Consider the following 19005-nt stretch of genomic DNA (forward strand, 5'->3'; position numbering starts at 1 on the left):
TTAAAGTTACTGTTGATAAATAATTGTTTAATATTACACACACACGCACATTGAAAGTGAAGGAAAGATGGCATGTAAGCAAATGAAAAGAAAAAAACAATGTAAAAGGTAAGAAAAACCATTCTTCCAAAATGACATTTTGAAGGAAATAACTATGTCTAAGACAGTAACCGTTTTTATACATATTAAAATGTATAAGTTTTATACATATTTTATACATACAGGTTTTATACATATTAAAACCTGAGAATTGGAGAGAACAATAGCCTGAGCTAAAACAAAGAAGAACTTTGAGGAGAGACAATGAAAGTTACCCTGAAGTATAAATAAGATTCTTAGAGTCAGTAGTAAGTAAAATGTTTCAGAATGGTTTGACTTTTCTGTAAGAAAGTATGCCAAGCAACTTAGTTTATTTTAAAAGGGAAAAATGCACACCCACATACTTCATGATTGCTTGTCACGTTTCTGCATCCCTCCATGCCTGGCTTTCTGGACCCATCTGGACAGATGGCGGTAATGTTAAAATAGACACCTTGTACCTGGTTTTCCACATGAACTTTCACTTCTGAAATGAGCTTCTGCAGAGACATTATTTTTAAATTACATACGAGAGTAGTCTCAAATGTAAGCAACAAAGCAGAGTCAAGCTTATTAAATCATTATAGATTTAATTTTAACTAGATCAAAGAGTCTGTTTGTATAAAAGGATGAATAAAAACAGTGTTTCCACATAAAGACCCAATTGTATTTGAAATATATAAGAAATACTGAAGGATTAGATTATCTGCATTCAAATTATTCTATTTTTTTACGTATTTCCATGACTGCATTTTGAGCCCTTCAAAGATATTTATCAGTCTGTTAACAAAATAGCCATTTTTAATCCAGTAATAACTATATTTTATGATAAAGTATAATTAAACATTGAGAACACATATATCATCATAAAGGGTAAATCTTGACACCTTAAAATGTAGAAAACGCTTCTGTCATATAAAGCTGCTAAAGAAATATTTTTTGTTTCAAACAATTGAGACTATCATGATAGCTAAAATGCCTTATTGACGCAGAATTGACAAGTACATTTTAGGGAGGCCATTTCTACACTGAAGGAGCAAGAATTACCTAACAGATATGGTTCTATGTGGTTCTATAAGGTTCTCCAAGAATGGCTTAGAATTTTTCCCAAGTCCCTGGGACTTGTTTGTGTCAGCCAAGCTTGCTGCAATCCTTAATACCAAAATAGGGCCTCTTACTGGGCAGAAAACCATTCATTCATTCATTTATTCACCCATGTATACACTTATTCAATAAATATCTATTTAATGCTTATTGTGTGGCAGGCACACACTAATTTCTTTCTCTACAATCTTCGACTTCCAAAGGATCTATCTAACTTTAATGTATACTTCAGATCTGTGTGCACTTTATTCCATACAACTAAGAGTCTACCACATGCAGAAATCCTTCACTTGTAAAAAAAACAAAAAAAAAACAAAAAAAAAAAAAAAAGGAAAAATGAAGTATGTACCTAAAGAAAAGAGCAAGCAGCGGGTTATGAAAAGAAAAATAATTTCCAGTGGCTTCTAATTCTTTACTTGAGTGATTTCTCTTCTTCAATGGTATAATCAACAAAGAAACATGTGCTTACTGACAAATAATTAATCATGGAATTCTGGCAGCATATCTTTAGAACAAGAGACTTTCCTCTAATTTCTCAATGTAAATATTATTTACAGCAGGTAAGACTATGTCAGTCACATTTTTTTTTTTTTTTTTTGTCTTCCAGAGAGCTCATAGATACTGCAACAATTAATTGTGTAATTTTGGTAAATCAATAGAAACTTCCAACGGTATGCAAGGATGTTGATATGTGGCAACCAGCAGATCAGAAGGAAATGCCTAACACAATGAACATCCTCAGTTTACCCTTCTAAAATTCTGCTTCTCTTAAGATCTTAGTTGGCCTAGTGTGGTGGATCACGCCTCTAATCCCAGCTCTTCGGGAGGCTGAGGCAGGTGGATCGCTTGAGGTCAGGAGTTCCAGACCAGCATGGCTAACATGGTGAAACCCTGCGTCTACTAAAAATACAAAAATTAGCTGGGTGTGGGTGGCACATGCCTGTAATCCTAGCTACTCTGGAGCTTGAGGCAGGAGAATCACTTGAACCTGGGAAGTGGAGGTTGCAGTGAGTCAAGATCTTGCCACTGTACTCCAGCCTGGGCAAGACAGAGTGAAACTCCATCTCAAAAAAAAAAAAAAAAAAAAAAAAAAAAAAAAAGAAAAAAGAAAAGAAAAAGATCTTAGCTAGTTAGGCCAATGTTTTTCAAGCCTGAAGTGAAGACAAATCCTTAAATTTTTGCCCAGTTTGGGGATTCAGAAATTCATAATCTTAAGCTTCCCTTTTAGTATCTAGTAGGTACAGAGGCAGATTCTATATAATTCTTCAATGGATTGTGAATTGATTCTGTTGGACTGTGAACACAAAATGAAAGTTTAGAAGATTTTTGATAATATAAACATATATAAAATAATAACAGAATTCCAACTTAAGGAGAGTAGTTAGCCACAGTAAGTTTTTGTTGGATTTAATATCATTTTTCCACTGTTTAAGGTTTTCCACTGTTTACAGTGGGCTAAGGCATTGCATACCTATGCTAGGCAAAATAACCAAATGTTGCTGTCTCCTTTGCCACTGGGCAGTCTGACACACAGGTAAAAATCTGTCAGTTTATATGCTTTGTTGGGAGTAATAAATGGGTTCATACTAAAGAATTTAGGGTGGTTTCTAACAGCATAAGCTCTTATCTTATTCTGATTATTCTTGGGAACAGACTACTGATGGGAACGAATTATAGACACATTGGATTTTCTGTGATAAGTCCCTCTTCAGTCTCACTGTTCTTTTCTTTTGTAACAGTGAGAAAGATGTAACTTAAGATGCTCTTCCTTATTTTACTCAGCATACTTTTCAGACATAGAAAACTATACTCAGGGAAAACAAATCAAGCAAGATTTATTTTCCTTTTAGAAGATGAAAGTTTAAACAAGTTCTTCATTTTATATCTTGTGTCTACTTCCTGCCTTTCTCTTTTGTGCCCAGGCTAAAGGCAGGTGCGCTGTCTGTAGAAAATGAGAAGAGAAGCCAGAATTTTTTCCACAATGCTTTGGCTACAGTTTAACTATTAAACTCTACGTGTCAGGAAGGGAGTCAGAGGATTTAGGGAAAGTGAGACTTCATAGTTGGCCCATAAATTCAAGGTCGCATAAAGCATATCTTTTGACACACTGTAAAACAATGAAAAACAGGTGGTATCACACAGGAGGAAGCACCTGAGGCTTGAAGTAAAGGAACACCTGGATTCTGATCCCACTTTCTTCTGCTTATTAGTTGACCAACCTTTGATGAGCTTGTTTCACTTTCCCAAGTCTTGGTTTCTACTAATATACAACATGGGTACTAACCACCTGCCTTATAGATCAGGTGTGAGGACTAAATGAGGTCATGTATGGAAAGTGACTGGATCTTAGTGGTAAAAAAGTTGCAGTCACTATTATTGCAACATTTTAACAGAGGTTGTTCTATTCAGGAATGATCCAGGTTGAAAGAACAGATGTTTCTTTAAATTCTTTGCATTGAGGCATTCACTCTTCACAGGACTGATGACAGCATACAACGATGAACTCAAGAAAACAGAATATCCACTAAGGTGATTCTTTTAATCAAACTCTTTTGATAGAACTGCTAAAATAATTGTTGAACAATCAAGTGGTTGATCGTAGAGCCCCCAACAGAGTCCTCTTAATAATTGCTGTATCCCAGATAGTTCAACTTCCCTGGCAGATTATTGCCTTATGTAACTGTGGACTTCTGCTTTATCATTATGGGATAGGAAATGATGCAATTTCATGGTAATAAAGTACATTCTATAGCTAAGACTTGATGATTCACTGAGCATTGGATGTAGAAGGAAATTTAGATAGCTTCTAGCCCAGTCTTCATTGATTGTCAATGAGAAAAGTGAGGCACAGAAAGTAGAAATGACTTTCCCAAAGCAAAAAGCTAGTTAGTGGTAGGGCCAGGAATGAACTTCAGATTCCTAATTCTTAATCGAAAATGCTTTCTAATTCTCCTCTCAAGATGACATAGCACTACTTTGTGCCTTGCCACAGAAATTGGTGTAAAATTTTATTTTAAAAATTGTATATAATATATACATACCTGATAAGCTTCCACTACCAAATTATTGAGGTTTGCAGCCTTTGATTCTATTTCGCCAGCAATGGTGCCCGGCAAGAGGGGTAGAAGATCCTATAAAACATATCAATAGCATTTAAAGAATGACAACAGTATGTAATGGGTTAGCAACCAAAAAATAGTAAATATTTTTGTAGTTATCAGTTGAAGGTGAACGATTAAATGAATGAAAACATATAAGACACAAGAAAAATATAAGCAATCTAGTAGAGCAGCCAGAACATATACCCATGTAGTGGTTGTGTGTATCTGTACATGTGCATGACTGTGTGTGTGCATCCGGAACCACTGTACATGACAACCTAAAAATCCAATCGAAATGCAGATGAGCATCTCCCACATATCTTCCATGGAATGTAAAGCTCAAGAGATTTTAAACATACAAAAGGTTTTGAGGGGAAATAAGCTTGGGAAGTTCTGCATATGGTTTCTTCCACTTAGAAACATAAAATGTACATTTGCAAATTAAAAGGTTCAGAGTAGGCCTGCAATTTGGAAATGATTTAACACTATTTAATGAAGCACTTCCCAAAACTTCTTCAGTTAGGAAAAATCATAGTCACAAGTGGAAACTTCATGGGGTATGTGTTCTTGATGGATGTTGCTTATTAATTATGGAGAAGACCGTAGGTATTTTTAGGGAGAATGAGCAAAGGCTTAAAGGTCTACATGAATTGAAAATGAAACAAAAATAGAAAAAAAGTCAATCTGACTAAAGGGCACATATTTATAGGAAATCAAATGGTAAAAAAGTTTTGAAATCCATTTATTCTTGCATCTTATTCTATTCACAAATATCCTTAAGTTCCTTCTGGATGCCAGTCATTACTTAGACACTAACAATTTGGTATCTCAAGTCATAAGGAAAAAATTATCATTTATAGATTTTAAAAATTTATTTACTAGACTTTTATTGAGCTCCTACTTTATACACACTTTGGAGATGCCAAATCACTAGGTCACATAGTTTCCACCCTTAAGGATCTCACAGGCATGTAAATGACAATTTCACTAAACACTGTACATGTGAACATGTGAAACAATAGAGATGTGCATAGACCCTAATGAGAGGGATACTTGGCAAGCATTTGAGATCTGGGGAAGGTTGCCAAGGACTATTTCCCGGAGAAGGTGAATTATAAGCTATGTCTTAAAGTATGAGTAAGAGTTAATAAAGTAATGAGGAAGAAGGACTTCCAGACATGAGAGGCGAGGGTAGGCAGCAAGAACAAAGGCAGAGAGGAAAGAAACAGCCTGGCTGAGTGCTTATGCACAGGAGGATTAGAAGTGTGGCTGGAGAGATGAGAAGCATCCCTGCAAGGCAAGGAACAGTGGGGCAATGAGGCCAAAAAGGCAAGCGGAGACCACATGGCCTTATGTGCCACCTTAGAGATTTGGTCTTCTAATTCAGAGGGCATCGCTGAAACCTTTTACTCAAGGGAGTACTGGGGTCACTTGTGGTTTCAACAGATCATCCTGGCAGCCAGATGGAGGATGGATTACGGAGATCAGCCATGAGGTTGTTAGAACCCAGGTGAAAGGTGATTGATAAAAAAGATCTCTAGGCAGTCAAAGGAGGTGACTATAAGGGCATGCATGGGGCTCACACTGGAGCTTCCCAGGCTTTGGAGCCAGTTGATTCTGATACTGTGCATAATTCAATTAATAATAAAAAAACCTGGTTTTATGGTTTATCAGTTAATGGCAAATTTTTAAAGGAATAGGAATAAACTGCTAGAGCCAATAATGCCACCAAGAAATAATGTTAGAGAAACAGCAAAGAGGAAGCAAAAGCTATAAAAAGCTGCACGGTATTTCAAAGCCAATTATTAAGCTTAGAGGTTAAGAGCAAAGGATTTGGGTTGTTAGAAACACTTGGGCAAGTATTTAATCTCCTAAAATATGGTTCCTTATCTTTAAAATGGGCATATTAAGATGACTGCCCTCATTTTTATGAGTTGCTAAGAGGATTAGATTAATAAATGTTTACAAACTCAATGCCTGACAAAGTTAAGTACCCAGTAAGTGGAAGCTGTTATGATTGTTAATGAAGTGGTTTGGGCCATTTAATTTTGACCAGAGTCCTATTTCTGCAGATGTTAGTTTGTTGTTACCTTAAAATGTGATTCCATGGTATATACATTTGGGAAAACAAGAAATTAAATAAAGTTTCACTAAGTCAGACACAGAAAGAAAAATAGCACATGTTCTCACCCATAAGTGGGAGCTAAATAATGTGTATACATGATGTGGAATGATAGATAATGGAGACTTGGAAGGGTGAGGGCCTGGGAGTGGGATGGATGATGAGAAATCACTTAATGGGTACAATGTGTGCTATTCGAGTGATAGATACTCTGAAAGCCCTGGCTTCACCACTATACAATCTACACATGTAACAAGCTTGCACTTGTACTCCATACATTTACCCTAAATAAATAAAGCTTCACCATAGATTTCTAAGGGAAGAAGTGTTATGATTAAAGTAGTGCTTTCAGATGATAAGGTAGGTAGGTAATAGGGAAACTGGTAGAGTAAACACCAGCTTGTGGCAAATGCAAATGGGTTCAAGTATTTATTGAAGCCAAAAAAAAATGCACTTTCTCTGCAGTTTTAAAAAATAAGTAGAGGGCACTGGGGACTGGCCACTGAGGGGAGACGTATAATTAGGGAGTAGATGGGAGAAGCAAAGGATAGCAAGAGATGAAGGAGACCAAGTGAAGAGAGATGCATAATGAAAATTAGGGTGTCAGAGCTTCACAGAAATGAAAACAAGAGAGTTTCTAGGAAGAAAGAGCCTTAAAGACTGTGAAAAGAAAGCTACAGCAACGTTGCAAAGAAACAGTTCTAGGCTGAGGGGTCCACGGCACCTCCAGTGTGACACAGCTGCTTTGTTTTGCTTGAGGGTCTCACCTGGCCCAAAGGACTCCAGACACCACCAAGATTATTCTTATGTCACCAAGGCTTTGACTGACTCAGCCACTTCCATGGCCCTTTTTGGTCCATTATTGAATGACCTAGACCAAAGCTAGGTGTGTCAGTGCTATTGAGAATTAAGCTGATATTCTCCAACTTTAACCTATTAGGAGGATATGCTCATGGACCAGAATAAGAAGCACTCTAGACATGCAAGATACAAAGATGGATTGTGAATTATTTTTTTCCTGGTAAGACTTCTCCACTATTGCCACATTTGAGACTACCCTAAGCATCAGGTTGCGCTCAAGTGTACCGAATACAATTCTCAGTTCTCACATTCAGTTCTAGATGTTACAAACCTAAATAGAATTTATACTTAAATGCTAAGTTAAAACATTGTAAAGGATACTTTAGTAATACAATATAGAATTTAGATTGTACAAAGTATAATAATTCCAGAATCCTTATCTGTGGCTCTAAAGAAATGTCTTAATTTCAATTACCAATGAAAAAAATTTAATTTTCACATTTTCAGAGTTAACATACCTTATACCAATGAAATTGTTTTCCTTGAACTGCAAAGATGACATTAATGTTGTTGTCTATTAATTTCTCTGAAAGTTGGCCTAGTGAGGGATGTTCCTGTAATGAATAATAAAATAAATAAGGGAGTGAAATTTCATAGCTCCATCCTATTCAAACATCTATTATGAAGAAAACTGTATGACTTACATAAAAATGTACCTGGGAAGGACTATGGTTTTACTAGAGACATTTAAATTTTTAAAAAACATAACATCAATATCCATGTATTAAAATATTGTATAGACAAAAGTCCCATAAAAACTTGTAACTGAAAAAGATGAAGAGAGCTGAATGCAACATAACTAACGAAGAGTGATCAGCATCTCTTTAGATTAACATTGGACTCCAAGTGATGTAACTGACAGATAATTTAATATTCAGAAATAGAGACACGTTAGTGACAATCACATTCTAAGGTGAAATTCAGTAACAAATATTGAACTGCAAATATATATGCATGTGTATATATATATGCCTATAAACATATATATACACATACACAGATAAACCTATATATACACATTTGATATATAGCATGATATAGTTATATAACATATATATATACACATATATATAAAACATGATATAATAACTCTCTTTAGAAGCAGAAAACTCTCTACTCAACTCCTAGGTTTGTCACCTTACAACAAAAGTTCTCAGTTCCATTCTCTGTAACATGTGAATGATACCTGCCTTCCATGATTGCTGGCAAGATTAAAAAGATAATAGTAGTATGTGAACTCTTTAGTGCATTTTCTTGCATGCAGTAAGTGATCAAAACTAATACCAATTCTGATTCTTATTTCAATTGCTTATACAAGGTATAGATTACAGATGTCTCAACTTATCATTATGCTCAATATTTTTGTTGTATGATGTATTTTAAACCTGCTTTACTTTGATAAATAAAATTTATGTTGTGCCATCTGTGCCACTCTCTGTGGTAATGAGAAAGTTAGAGAAGAGTAGGAAAATTGGAATAAAATTTACTTTAGAGAACATGAGAAATCTGATGACTACATAAATTGCTATCTACAGTTATATAGTTAGATATATTATTGGTAATTTTTTTCTATAAATACTTTTCTAGAAATTAAAATGATTGTCTCAAATAACAAGTTCATAGCTAGACACCTATCAGAGAGATGATGTTAACGTTCACTGGTAGTAGTCTCTCCTCATTCACTGGTGCCTAATGGCATAAGCCAAAGATTAGTATGCAACTGAACCCAATTAGTATCATAACATTTAAGTACAAATTACTCCATAGTTTTTGCTTCCCAATGCACTCTCCAATGTTAACTGTATTTTCTTTAAGGAAAAATCCTGTTAAACATCTTGGTAAACATTTCTGTATTGTGGCAACTATGTGAACTTGGTAAAAGAGCTAAATTAACTAGTTTCACTTATAACGTAAGTTCTAAGTAACAACACTTTATTTCTCTATCATCTATAATTGCTGCAATAGAAACAAATCAAATTTTCATGAGTTGCCTTTACACATGATGTGAAACCAACTAATGAAGAAACTTAAAAAAGCATTAACACGTGCGTCTGCATAAGAAAAGCTTTTCTCAGAGCAATTCTTAAGAATATAAATTTGAAGCAATGGAAAAACACAAACTCCAAAAACACAAATTCTGCTAGCTAAACTCTTATTACTTGTTCCTAATAAAAGGCATAACCTTAAAATAGATTTATGACAGTTTGCATAATGCTAGTGAATAAAGAGAACAAGTAGAGGCAAGGTAAGTCTAGCTGTATTGGAAATATTTTTAAATGGCAACAACTACTTTTCAAGTATTTTTGCTTTGACAAAAGATAGTCACACCTTGCCAAGCATTCACCTTCTTAATTTTTAGAAACATTTGCATTTTAACGAAAATTTAATACATGTTTTCAACCAGCTTTTACTTAACTCACATAAAATCATTATTTAAATGGCACTCTAAAATGTAAGCAGCTTTCGAAAACTTCTTAATCTCTTCCCCTCTCCAAAAACAGGAAGTCACTTTGACCAAATATACGCAAAACTTAAATCTGGAAAGTTCTAGTTTGGTCAGAAGCTTATTAAGAAGATCAGTCATGGTCATTAGAGAAATGCAAATCAAAACCACAATGAGATACCATCTCACGCCAGTTAGAATAGTGACCATTAAAAAGTCAGTAAACAACAGATATGGGAGAGGATGTGGAAAAATAGGAACACTTGTACATTGTTGGTGGGAGTGTAAATTAGTTCAGCCATTGTGGAAGACAGTGTGGCGATTCCTTAAGGATCTAGAACCAGAAATACCATTTGACCCAGCAATCTCATTACTGGGTATATACCCAAAGGATTATAAATCATTCTACTATAAAGACACATGCATTGCAGTACTGTTCACAATAGCAGACTTGAAACCAACCTAAATGTCCATCAATGATAGACTGGATAAAGAAAATGTGGCACATATATACTAAGGAATACTATGCAGCCATAAAAAAGGATGAGTTCATGTCCTTTGCAGGGACATGGATAAAGCTGGAAACCATCATTCTCAGCCAACTAACACAGGAAAACAGAAAAACAAACACCGCATGTTCTCACTCATAAGTGGGAGATGAACAATGAGAACACATGGACACAGAGAGGGGAATAACACACACCAGGACCCGTCGGAGGGTGGAGGAGCTAGAGGAGGGATAACATTAGGAGAAATACCTAATGTAGGTGACGGGTTGATGGGTGCAGCAAACCACCATGGCACGTGTATACCTATGTAACAAACCTGCATATTCTGCACATGTATCCCAGAACTTGAAGTATAATAAAAAAAAGGAAAAAAAAAGATTAGTCGAATTTCCAAGCCTACAAAAACAGATTTTTTGAGCCCTAGAGAGAAATCTCTTTTAAAAGAAAATTCCAAGTACCTCAAGGCAGATATTTAAAAATTACAAATGTATAACAGATGTTTAAATAAACCACTGTTGACAGGAGACCTGCGGATTAATGATGATTGCCTAAGCCCCTTCCCCTTTCCTTCAGGAAGCAGCCTATCTTCAAAAAAGTATTTTATCTTTTATGTCTTTTATTTCACTAGCAGGAGACACGTTCCCTCTCAGCCAACTCTCCTGTTCTGGTGACGTCACTGCTCCTGAACTCCAACTCCCTCTCTGTCTAACCCATTACATATTGTTTCTGTAAACTCTGAAAATAATTAATAGAGATAATAAGCACTTCGGGGTAAAAGGGAGAAGGAAAGCAATATGCCGAGACAGCTGCTAAGTAATTAAGGCTGTGGGAAGTAACTTATAAATGTCAGAAGGAAGGAAGAGGTAAGAAAGATTCATTGGGGGCAATTTTGGGTAAAGAGATAACTGTGTACAGATGTATGGTAGAATTTTAATAATGTGTATATCTAGGTGGATAAAAAAGCATTTAAGATTCTCTTTACACAAGTGAGATCCATAATACAAATTTTTATAATAGAATATATAAAATTTGCAGTATGGAATATTATAATAAGATATAAAAACCAAACAACTTAAATAAAAACCTCAATTATCTGCATGATTTTTTAGAGGAGGAAAGAGGCATATAGCACAGAAGTAATCAGATAGCAGAGATTTATTTAGAGATGAAACTTCAAATGATGTGTCAGTCAACAACTGTCCTGATAGTTAAATCTTTTATCTACATAGTTGTACCGTGATAACTGCATAGACCAGGGTTTCTCAAGAGTGATGCTATTGATGGTTTGGGCTGGGTATATTTTTTATTTGACAAAGGGGCTGTCCTGTGCATTGTAGGATGTTTAACAGCAGCCTGGTCTCTCCACAATAGGTGCCAGTAGCACCCTCTTTCCATAGTTATGACAGCCAAAATGTCTCGGGGCCTGAAATTGTCCTCTGGAGGGTAAAATCGCTCCAGCTGAGAACCACACCACTAGCACGGGCTCTGGAACAGATCACCTGGGCTTCAACTTCTGGCTCTGCGATTACTAGCTATGTGACACTAGGCAGCTGTCTGAATCTTTCTGGGATTCAGTTTCCATAGGTATAAAGCACATATAAACACTAGTATCTACTATTCAGATGGTAGAGATTAAATAGGTTAACTTCATAAAGCCTTCACTTACCATTCTGTAATTATTAAGACCAATGATGAGAAGTGTTTCATGTTACACAGCTTAGAGTCTACTATGGGCACTGCTATATAGGGGTGTGTGACTCCAGACAAGATGCTGATCCCTGTAGCATCTTTTCCCCTCCTCATTTATAAAGCAGAAGTAAAGCAATAGCTACATTTCACTGGAATGTTGGATGCTGTTAAATGAACATAAAGAGACAAACACCATAGGTCTGCTCAAGAAAAGACAGTTTTTAACAAATGATTGCTTAATAACAGAGATTTGGAGGTATTTCTTAAAGGCAAGATATGCTCTTGGATGTGCTTTCCTTGACTTATGTCACTTGCTTATCTTTCTTACCTGGCCCTGGAGATGTTTGAGTTTACGGCTCCTGGCAAATACGACATCAGTTGTAATCACGATACTCTATTTACTGAAGAAGGGTATGCATTGATGATTTTTGTAAGGTTTTCAATAATAATGGCAACAAAAAGGTTTACCCCAAATATCTAATTTAATGAGAATATTCCATTTTATAAAAATTTTTATCAAATTTGAATTTTATTGTGTCACTTTTGCAAACCATAATTTTGCCCCATTTGAAAGGCAAACAAGCAGAGCCAGGCTACTTTGAGTCTGCCACAGGTGATTTCTACATGCAATTTTGCTTCCAATTAAAATAATTCCAACTAAATATTGTTTGCAGAGATCCTTTCCAGGCCACTTTTTTTGAGAATATGAGAAGCATTCAAATTAGTTCTCCTATAAAAGTACTATTAAAATGTTCTCAGGTCGGGCTCAATGGCTCACGCCTGTAATCCCAGCACTTTGGGAGGCCAAGACAGGTGGATCATGAGGTCAGGAGATCGAGACCAGCCTGGCTAACACAGTGAAATCCCGTCTCTACTAAAAAATACAAAAAGAAAAAAAAAAAATTAGCCGGGCGCGGTGGTGGGAGCCTGTAGTCCCAGCTATTCAGGAGGCTGAGGCAGGAGAATGGCTTGAACCTGGGAGGCGTAGGTTGCAGTGAGCCAAGATCGTGCCACTGTACTCCAGCCTAGGTGACACAGTGAGACTCCATCTCAAATACAAAAAAACAAAAATGTTCTCATGGTGTTTACAATTTGAAGCAGATCATTCAGCAAGCTGAAATCAGGTACTTTATAGTTTTTAAATGCCCCAAAAGATGGAACAATCATTTTTAAAAGCTGCACATGGACTTAAAACTTTCTAGTTGTTTTAAGTTGAGCACAAAATAAGTGTTCAATGAATTTGCATTTTTATTAGTATGTGTCTGAGACAAAGAAGTTGAGAAAGAGAGAGATTTAACATTTTCTGAGGTAGAAAAGGCCATGTCTCAGTCGGGAAACAGCAAACAAAATTAACAGATCTCTTTATTAAAAGATCACAATTATCTCCTCACATGGAATTCTGTCTGATCTCAACATTAGTTATAAATGTCTTCCAGACTTTGAAAATGTCAGAAATATCCCTCTCAGAAGGAATAAATGTAATAGCTTTATGAACGTTTGTTACCTCAGGTAGCAAAGTTATGGACTACATTAGCAAAGTAGCTTCTTAAACTCCTTTATTCATCTGCAGTCCTGGAAAAATTAAGTATAATTCCAAGTAGTTAAGATTCATAGTAAAAAGAAAGCTTCCTAAATGGCATACTTAAAAGTCAAGTACATGTTAAAGTTACATGAGGAGAGGCACAGTGTTGACTATTTTTATTTTTGCCAGTAAGAAAGCAAAACTGTTCTGTAATGCCTAATAGGCCTTCTGCAATTCTGCCTCCGTACTATAAGATGCTGATCTACTCAGCAGCTAGTCTATCAAAATGAACCTGCAGGAAAAAGAACCAACTATGAAGCCAGCAGTAAGGGGATTCTGAGAAGATATATGATAGCAGGGATAAAGAATCACTGGCCATAATGTGATGAGGCATATAAAAGGCTGCATGGAAAAACACTAAGCCTAAACCAGTAAATACTAGTGAATATATGGTATGCACTTGTACATGCAATAGGAATGTGGTAGGATCTTGCCAATTTGAATCTCGCTGTTTAAAACTGTGAGTCACATCAGCATCTGAAAATCCCATTGATAAGATTCACTGGATGACCTCCACATACTTGTTCCTTGGTGTCCTTTCATTGTTACTGAAGACCTTCATGCTATTCTTGGCCTCCACCAAGGGGTGGGTAATCAGTTTCTGGGAGGGCTCTGACTAATCATGGAAATAACCCTGGAGAAGCTGGGTGGGGAGACAGGGTGAAATTCCAGACCCTAAGTATTAATAATCTACTACACCATTAATAATTTTTGTATTAACATCTGCCATTTTAGAAAGAATGTCACATTTCAAATTGTCATTATTACCGGATAAATTATAAAACTATATTACTGCTAAAGTTTTTTTATTCTGGCACTTGATCTTGAAGAAAAAGCAGTGGAAAATGTAATGTATTCAATAGTGTAACATCATTTGCCAGAACCATATACACATATCACAACGTATAAATATAAATTATTTTATATTATATAGTGTTTTATAACTTATGCAAGTCAAATCATCTGGTTATACTTTCATAAGTAAGACTGCAACCAGAAAGACAAGAAACGACAACAAGAACATTATTTTTCTTTTTCTTCTACGTTTCAGTCGACAGACTGTGGCAAAGAATGCAGGTTTTAATATAAGATTGAGACGGATTGGGGTCAGCTCTGTAATTTATTAATGTTTTAGCTGTTTATCCTCAGGCAACTTACTTAGCTTTTCTGACCCTCAGTCCCTCTATTTGTAAAAGCAGGCTAATTGTAACTACCTTATAGAGTTGTTGTAAAGATAAAGTTGATATTGTATGCAGAGTGATTGCTGTAGTGCTTTCAGTTGAATACATACTCAGTAAAATGGCAGTTTTTATTAGTCTAGGTTTCACATTGACCTTCAGGAAATATAAGCAACAGAACTCTGTCCCATGTAATTTAGACGTATAAAGGGTTTTTTAAATCAATTATTTCCTTTTATAATTACAAAGCCCAAGAATCTTGGTTCAGAGTCTTGAACCAAGAAGCTCAGATAGCATTCAACATTACTGGCATCGGCTGCTGGAGATAAAGCCAAGAAGCAAAGTGTTTGATTACTTGTCTTATACAAAATTTAAAATTCCTCCATAATGGCCAAATAGGGGAGGATAGAGGTCATTTTAAAACGCACAAATAAATATGCCTAGAGTCAAAGTCAAGGTAGCTTTCAATACAGAAGGTTCCAAAGCAGTAGCACATCTTGAATATATAAATTCATGGTCAAAGGATCAATCAAAATGCTTCAGCTTCTTTTACCTAACATGTAGGCAGTGACCCTACAAATGAAGGGAATGAGAATTTTTAGGAAGATAATCCCTTAAAACAAAGACCTGGGGTAAATAAAATAAAAGTATCCTTCTAAGGTGTTAACAAACACATTATTCCTTGGATTACTTAATATACTACAGCAGTGACATGTGGAAGGGTCATTCCTTTAAATACTGGGAACAATGACCAAGAAGGTAAAATAAGTTATTGATGTAATCATCCAATTTCCTGATATCATAAGAATCCAAGCCCTATCTAAAATTCGACTGGACTTATAACTTTTTTCCATAAGGTTCTATAACATGGTATATGTCTGAAATTATTACAGCATCTCTTTGCCTAAGAAATCCTCCCTAGATGAGCAATAGTATCCTTTCAAATACAATTATGGAGAGATGACTTCAATGACTTGGCAAAACTTCAAAAGAATAATACAATTTGAGAATACTGTCATTGTTATTTCTTCTTAAAAAATAAAAACCGTCTCTTTGTCTCACAATAGAATAATTCTTCCTATACCCTCTCCTACTCCCCAATAAATAAATTAGAACTCTACCACTGATCAAAAGAGGGTAAATAGAAGGAAGTGTAGATAAGAAATGACTAAGTAGAAGTAGGTGGGTCTGTCAAAGTCAAATAAGGCTGAGTAGAAGAGAATTAGGGAAAGACACTATTGGAATAACTCCAATTCTTGAATTTTTGAATTCAATCTCTAGTTACCTTTTAAAATGTTTATATTTTGATACTACTTTCAAGAAACTAAAATGACCAAGGGTTGAACTTGTTTCAAATGGCAATACAATTGCCACTCTAGAATTTCAACATATCTGGTAGGGTTTTGCAGATGGACTGGCGATCTGTTTAAAATTTACCCATGGGAACCACACAAATTTCAGCATAATTTTCATGCTTCTGATACTGTGATTCCCAAACTGTGTGTGGGGTGTCTTGGTGCACTGCAGCACACTCTGAAGGGTGGCAGGAAATAATTTAAATCTTCAAGAGAAATACAGTGACATTCAGCATGTATCAGGTACCAATGAAGAACTAGTTGGAGGGAGTTCATAGTTTTAAGATTACATTCGGTCTTATTCTTTTAAATGACATTAATCTTTGCCGAGCTGGTCAACTTGAAAATCAACATGGAAGAAGAAATCAGGGTAGTGATGACCAATCTTATTTCAGGATTTGAAAATTTCTCTTCGTAAGTTACTTACTAAAACTGAAACATGTCTCTCTACGTTTGATACATTTGTATTATTTTTAAGGAGCTACTAAGTTGTTAAGACAAAAATAGTTGAGCTATTTGGACTTAACCACTTAAAAAACAGAACTATTAGGTATTTCTTTTGACCCATGAGTGTCATGGAATAAAACCACTGAGCGACTAGGGTCTCCTGAACTGAGAAAGTTGGAGAGGTTCTGTTTTAACATATGCAAGAATATATAAATAAGTGTCAACGTCAGAAGTAAATGATGCTTTGGGCTGTTGATTCTTCACAATTAGAATTAGATAATGCCAGGGAAGATATGGTTCTAGGTGATTATATTAAATATATGATTCAGAGCTTATACTAACCCTCAGGAAGCAAGCCAGATAGTCATTTAAAAATAGACCTTAAATAGATAAGATGCAGAGAGAAGTAAGGTACAAAATAGAGAAAGCCTGCTTTGTTTTACTCTCTTGTCTTCTTTCCTCGGTTTCTATTTAGTTTCTCCCTACTGTACTGTGAGGCTTCCTCCTTAAAATGTTTGTAGATATCGACCCTGTAGAACTGGTCTGTTTGTATAAAGCAAAGGTGTACTTTTTTCCCTTGTCCTAGAATTACATAAAAAGTAAAATCTTGTATCATTTTTATTTTAAAAAATTATACTGTGCTTTGTCATTCATCAAAGAGATAGCTACTAGAAATTGTCAAAGTGTTTAATTCATATATTTTGTTGATCAGTATTTATAGATTGCACTGTTCCATAAATTCTCTCTCATGGCTTAGCCTTGTTTCTTTTTTAGGTAATTTCCTGGTACAAAAATAGCGGAGTTGCCAATTTAAAACTGTACTTTAGCCAAAAGAGTCATATCTAGTAAGGGGCTACTGCTACATTACCATGGTTGTTGATTTGACGTAGACGTTGTTTTTCAGATGGCAGTTTCCATCATTGGGCACCACTATGCCTGCCAGTTTGCTATCAAGAGCAAGATGAGATGTCTGATCTGTCATCACCAGCAGCAATCTTTTAGCCTCTTTTCGCCATCCAATATGACTCTTAAAAATAAACATGTAATTAGACTTTGTACAATAACATAGATCTGTACTGTGGTTTTTACCTCAAGTAAACATCATGTTTGAGTCGATGAACATTAAGTCAGGCTAGAACAATGTGCATGGGTACAACGCTGCTGCATAAATAGCTTTAACTTTCATTTGTACATCCTCTATTTTCCCACAGCCATGTAACCACACTGGTTCCTGGCTAGAGATTTTTAGTGTTCCAGTGGAGGAAGAATAAGACAGATTAAAAAGTAGGAGAGGCCGGGTGCGGTGGCTCATGCCTGTAATCCCAGCACTTTGGGAGGCCGAGGTGGGCAGATCACGAGGTCAGGAGATCGAGACCACCCTGGCTAAAAAGGAAAAACCCCTGATTTAATAAAAATAAAAAAAAAAAAAAAAAAAAAAAAAAAAAAAAAAAAATTAGCCGGGTGTGGTGGCGGGCGCTTCTCGGGAGGCTGAGGCAGGAGAATGGTGTGAACCCGGGAGGCAGAGCTTGCAGTGAACCGAGATTCGAGATCGCGCCACTGCACTCCAGCCTGGGAGACAGAACGAGACTCCATCTCAAAAAAAACAAAACAAAACAAAAAAAAAACAAAAACAAAAAGGAGGCGAATAAGCTGAAGTGAGGAGGGCAACAATCTACTTCTAGTTCCTCCTTAGAGTGTGGCGCATGAGAGAAGAAGCCCTTTTGGAAAGAATTTTCAGGTGCATAACCTTTTCCTTCCCTTTTATCTTTTCCTATTTAAATCCCTCCCCAAATTTAGCCCCTCTGTCCCAAACACATACCAAAATGAATCACCTTGTTGAGGAGTAAGAGATAGTAAGATATGTTTTCTTCTACACTATGTTTTCACTCCTCAAATCAAAGAGAAAACAAAAATTATAAATCCTTTGAAAGTTTTGCATCTTAGCAAACACTTAATAATGTGAAATGTCTTACTTCACAGACAGCTGCCTGAAGCATGGCGTCAAAACCTCCTTCCGGTGTATCTATGTTTCCAGAGATCTTCTGTCTGTGAACTGCTTTCTCAAACTCAGTGATGTTCTCTGTCAAAGACAGCACATGGATGTATCCATGGGGAGGCATGCAGTCTAAATTGTAGTCACTATATGGGAAAAGAAGAAGTGTAAAGTTTATTTTGCTCTTCTTTCTTAAGCATTCTAGAATACTTAACAGTAAAATTGTACAGTTGTGTGAAAAGGGAGTATTTCTTTTGTGCCAGGGAAATTTTATAAGACAAAAATCTGTGCTTATAAGATTAGAGAGAAGTTCAATATTGATGATCATTTCTTTGCAAGTAGGAAATAAGACTATAAGCAGTTGGCATTCAAAAAAATAAAGATGATTAAACGTGTTTGTTAATATAGGACAGTTAAGCGCTTTCAATATTTAATCTGCACTGTGAATTTTTAAGGTAAATACAAGAATGTGCAGTGATTTCTTATCATTGAACAGCTGAGAAACACTTTTGGAAAATGCTTTTGAGGAATTTAGTTGAAATA

At 35.8% G+C, this 19005-nt stretch overlaps 1 protein-coding gene across 2 annotated transcripts in view; it reads right to left on the reverse strand.

Moving 5' to 3' along the window:
- ITGB8 (integrin subunit beta 8) overlaps positions 1-19005 on the reverse strand; it is an 80572-nt gene that overhangs the window by 11621 nt on the left and 49946 nt on the right. For both annotated transcript variants that reach the window (XM_023216012.1, XM_023216013.1), the window contains 5 exons: positions 18443-18608; positions 17338-17496; positions 7725-7820; positions 4224-4313; positions 444-578 (listed from right to left, as the gene is read on the reverse strand). In XM_023216012.1, coding sequence (XP_023071780.1) covers positions 444-578; positions 4224-4313; positions 7725-7820; positions 17338-17496; positions 18443-18608 — 646 coding nt within the window. The remainder of the gene's footprint in view (positions 1-443; positions 579-4223; positions 4314-7724; positions 7821-17337; positions 17497-18442; positions 18609-19005) is intronic.

Source organism: Piliocolobus tephrosceles, chromosome 8 (assembly GCF_002776525.5).
Source record: "Piliocolobus tephrosceles isolate RC106 chromosome 8, ASM277652v3, whole genome shotgun sequence".
Classification (NCBI taxonomy): Eukaryota; Metazoa; Chordata; class Mammalia; order Primates; family Cercopithecidae; genus Piliocolobus; species Piliocolobus tephrosceles.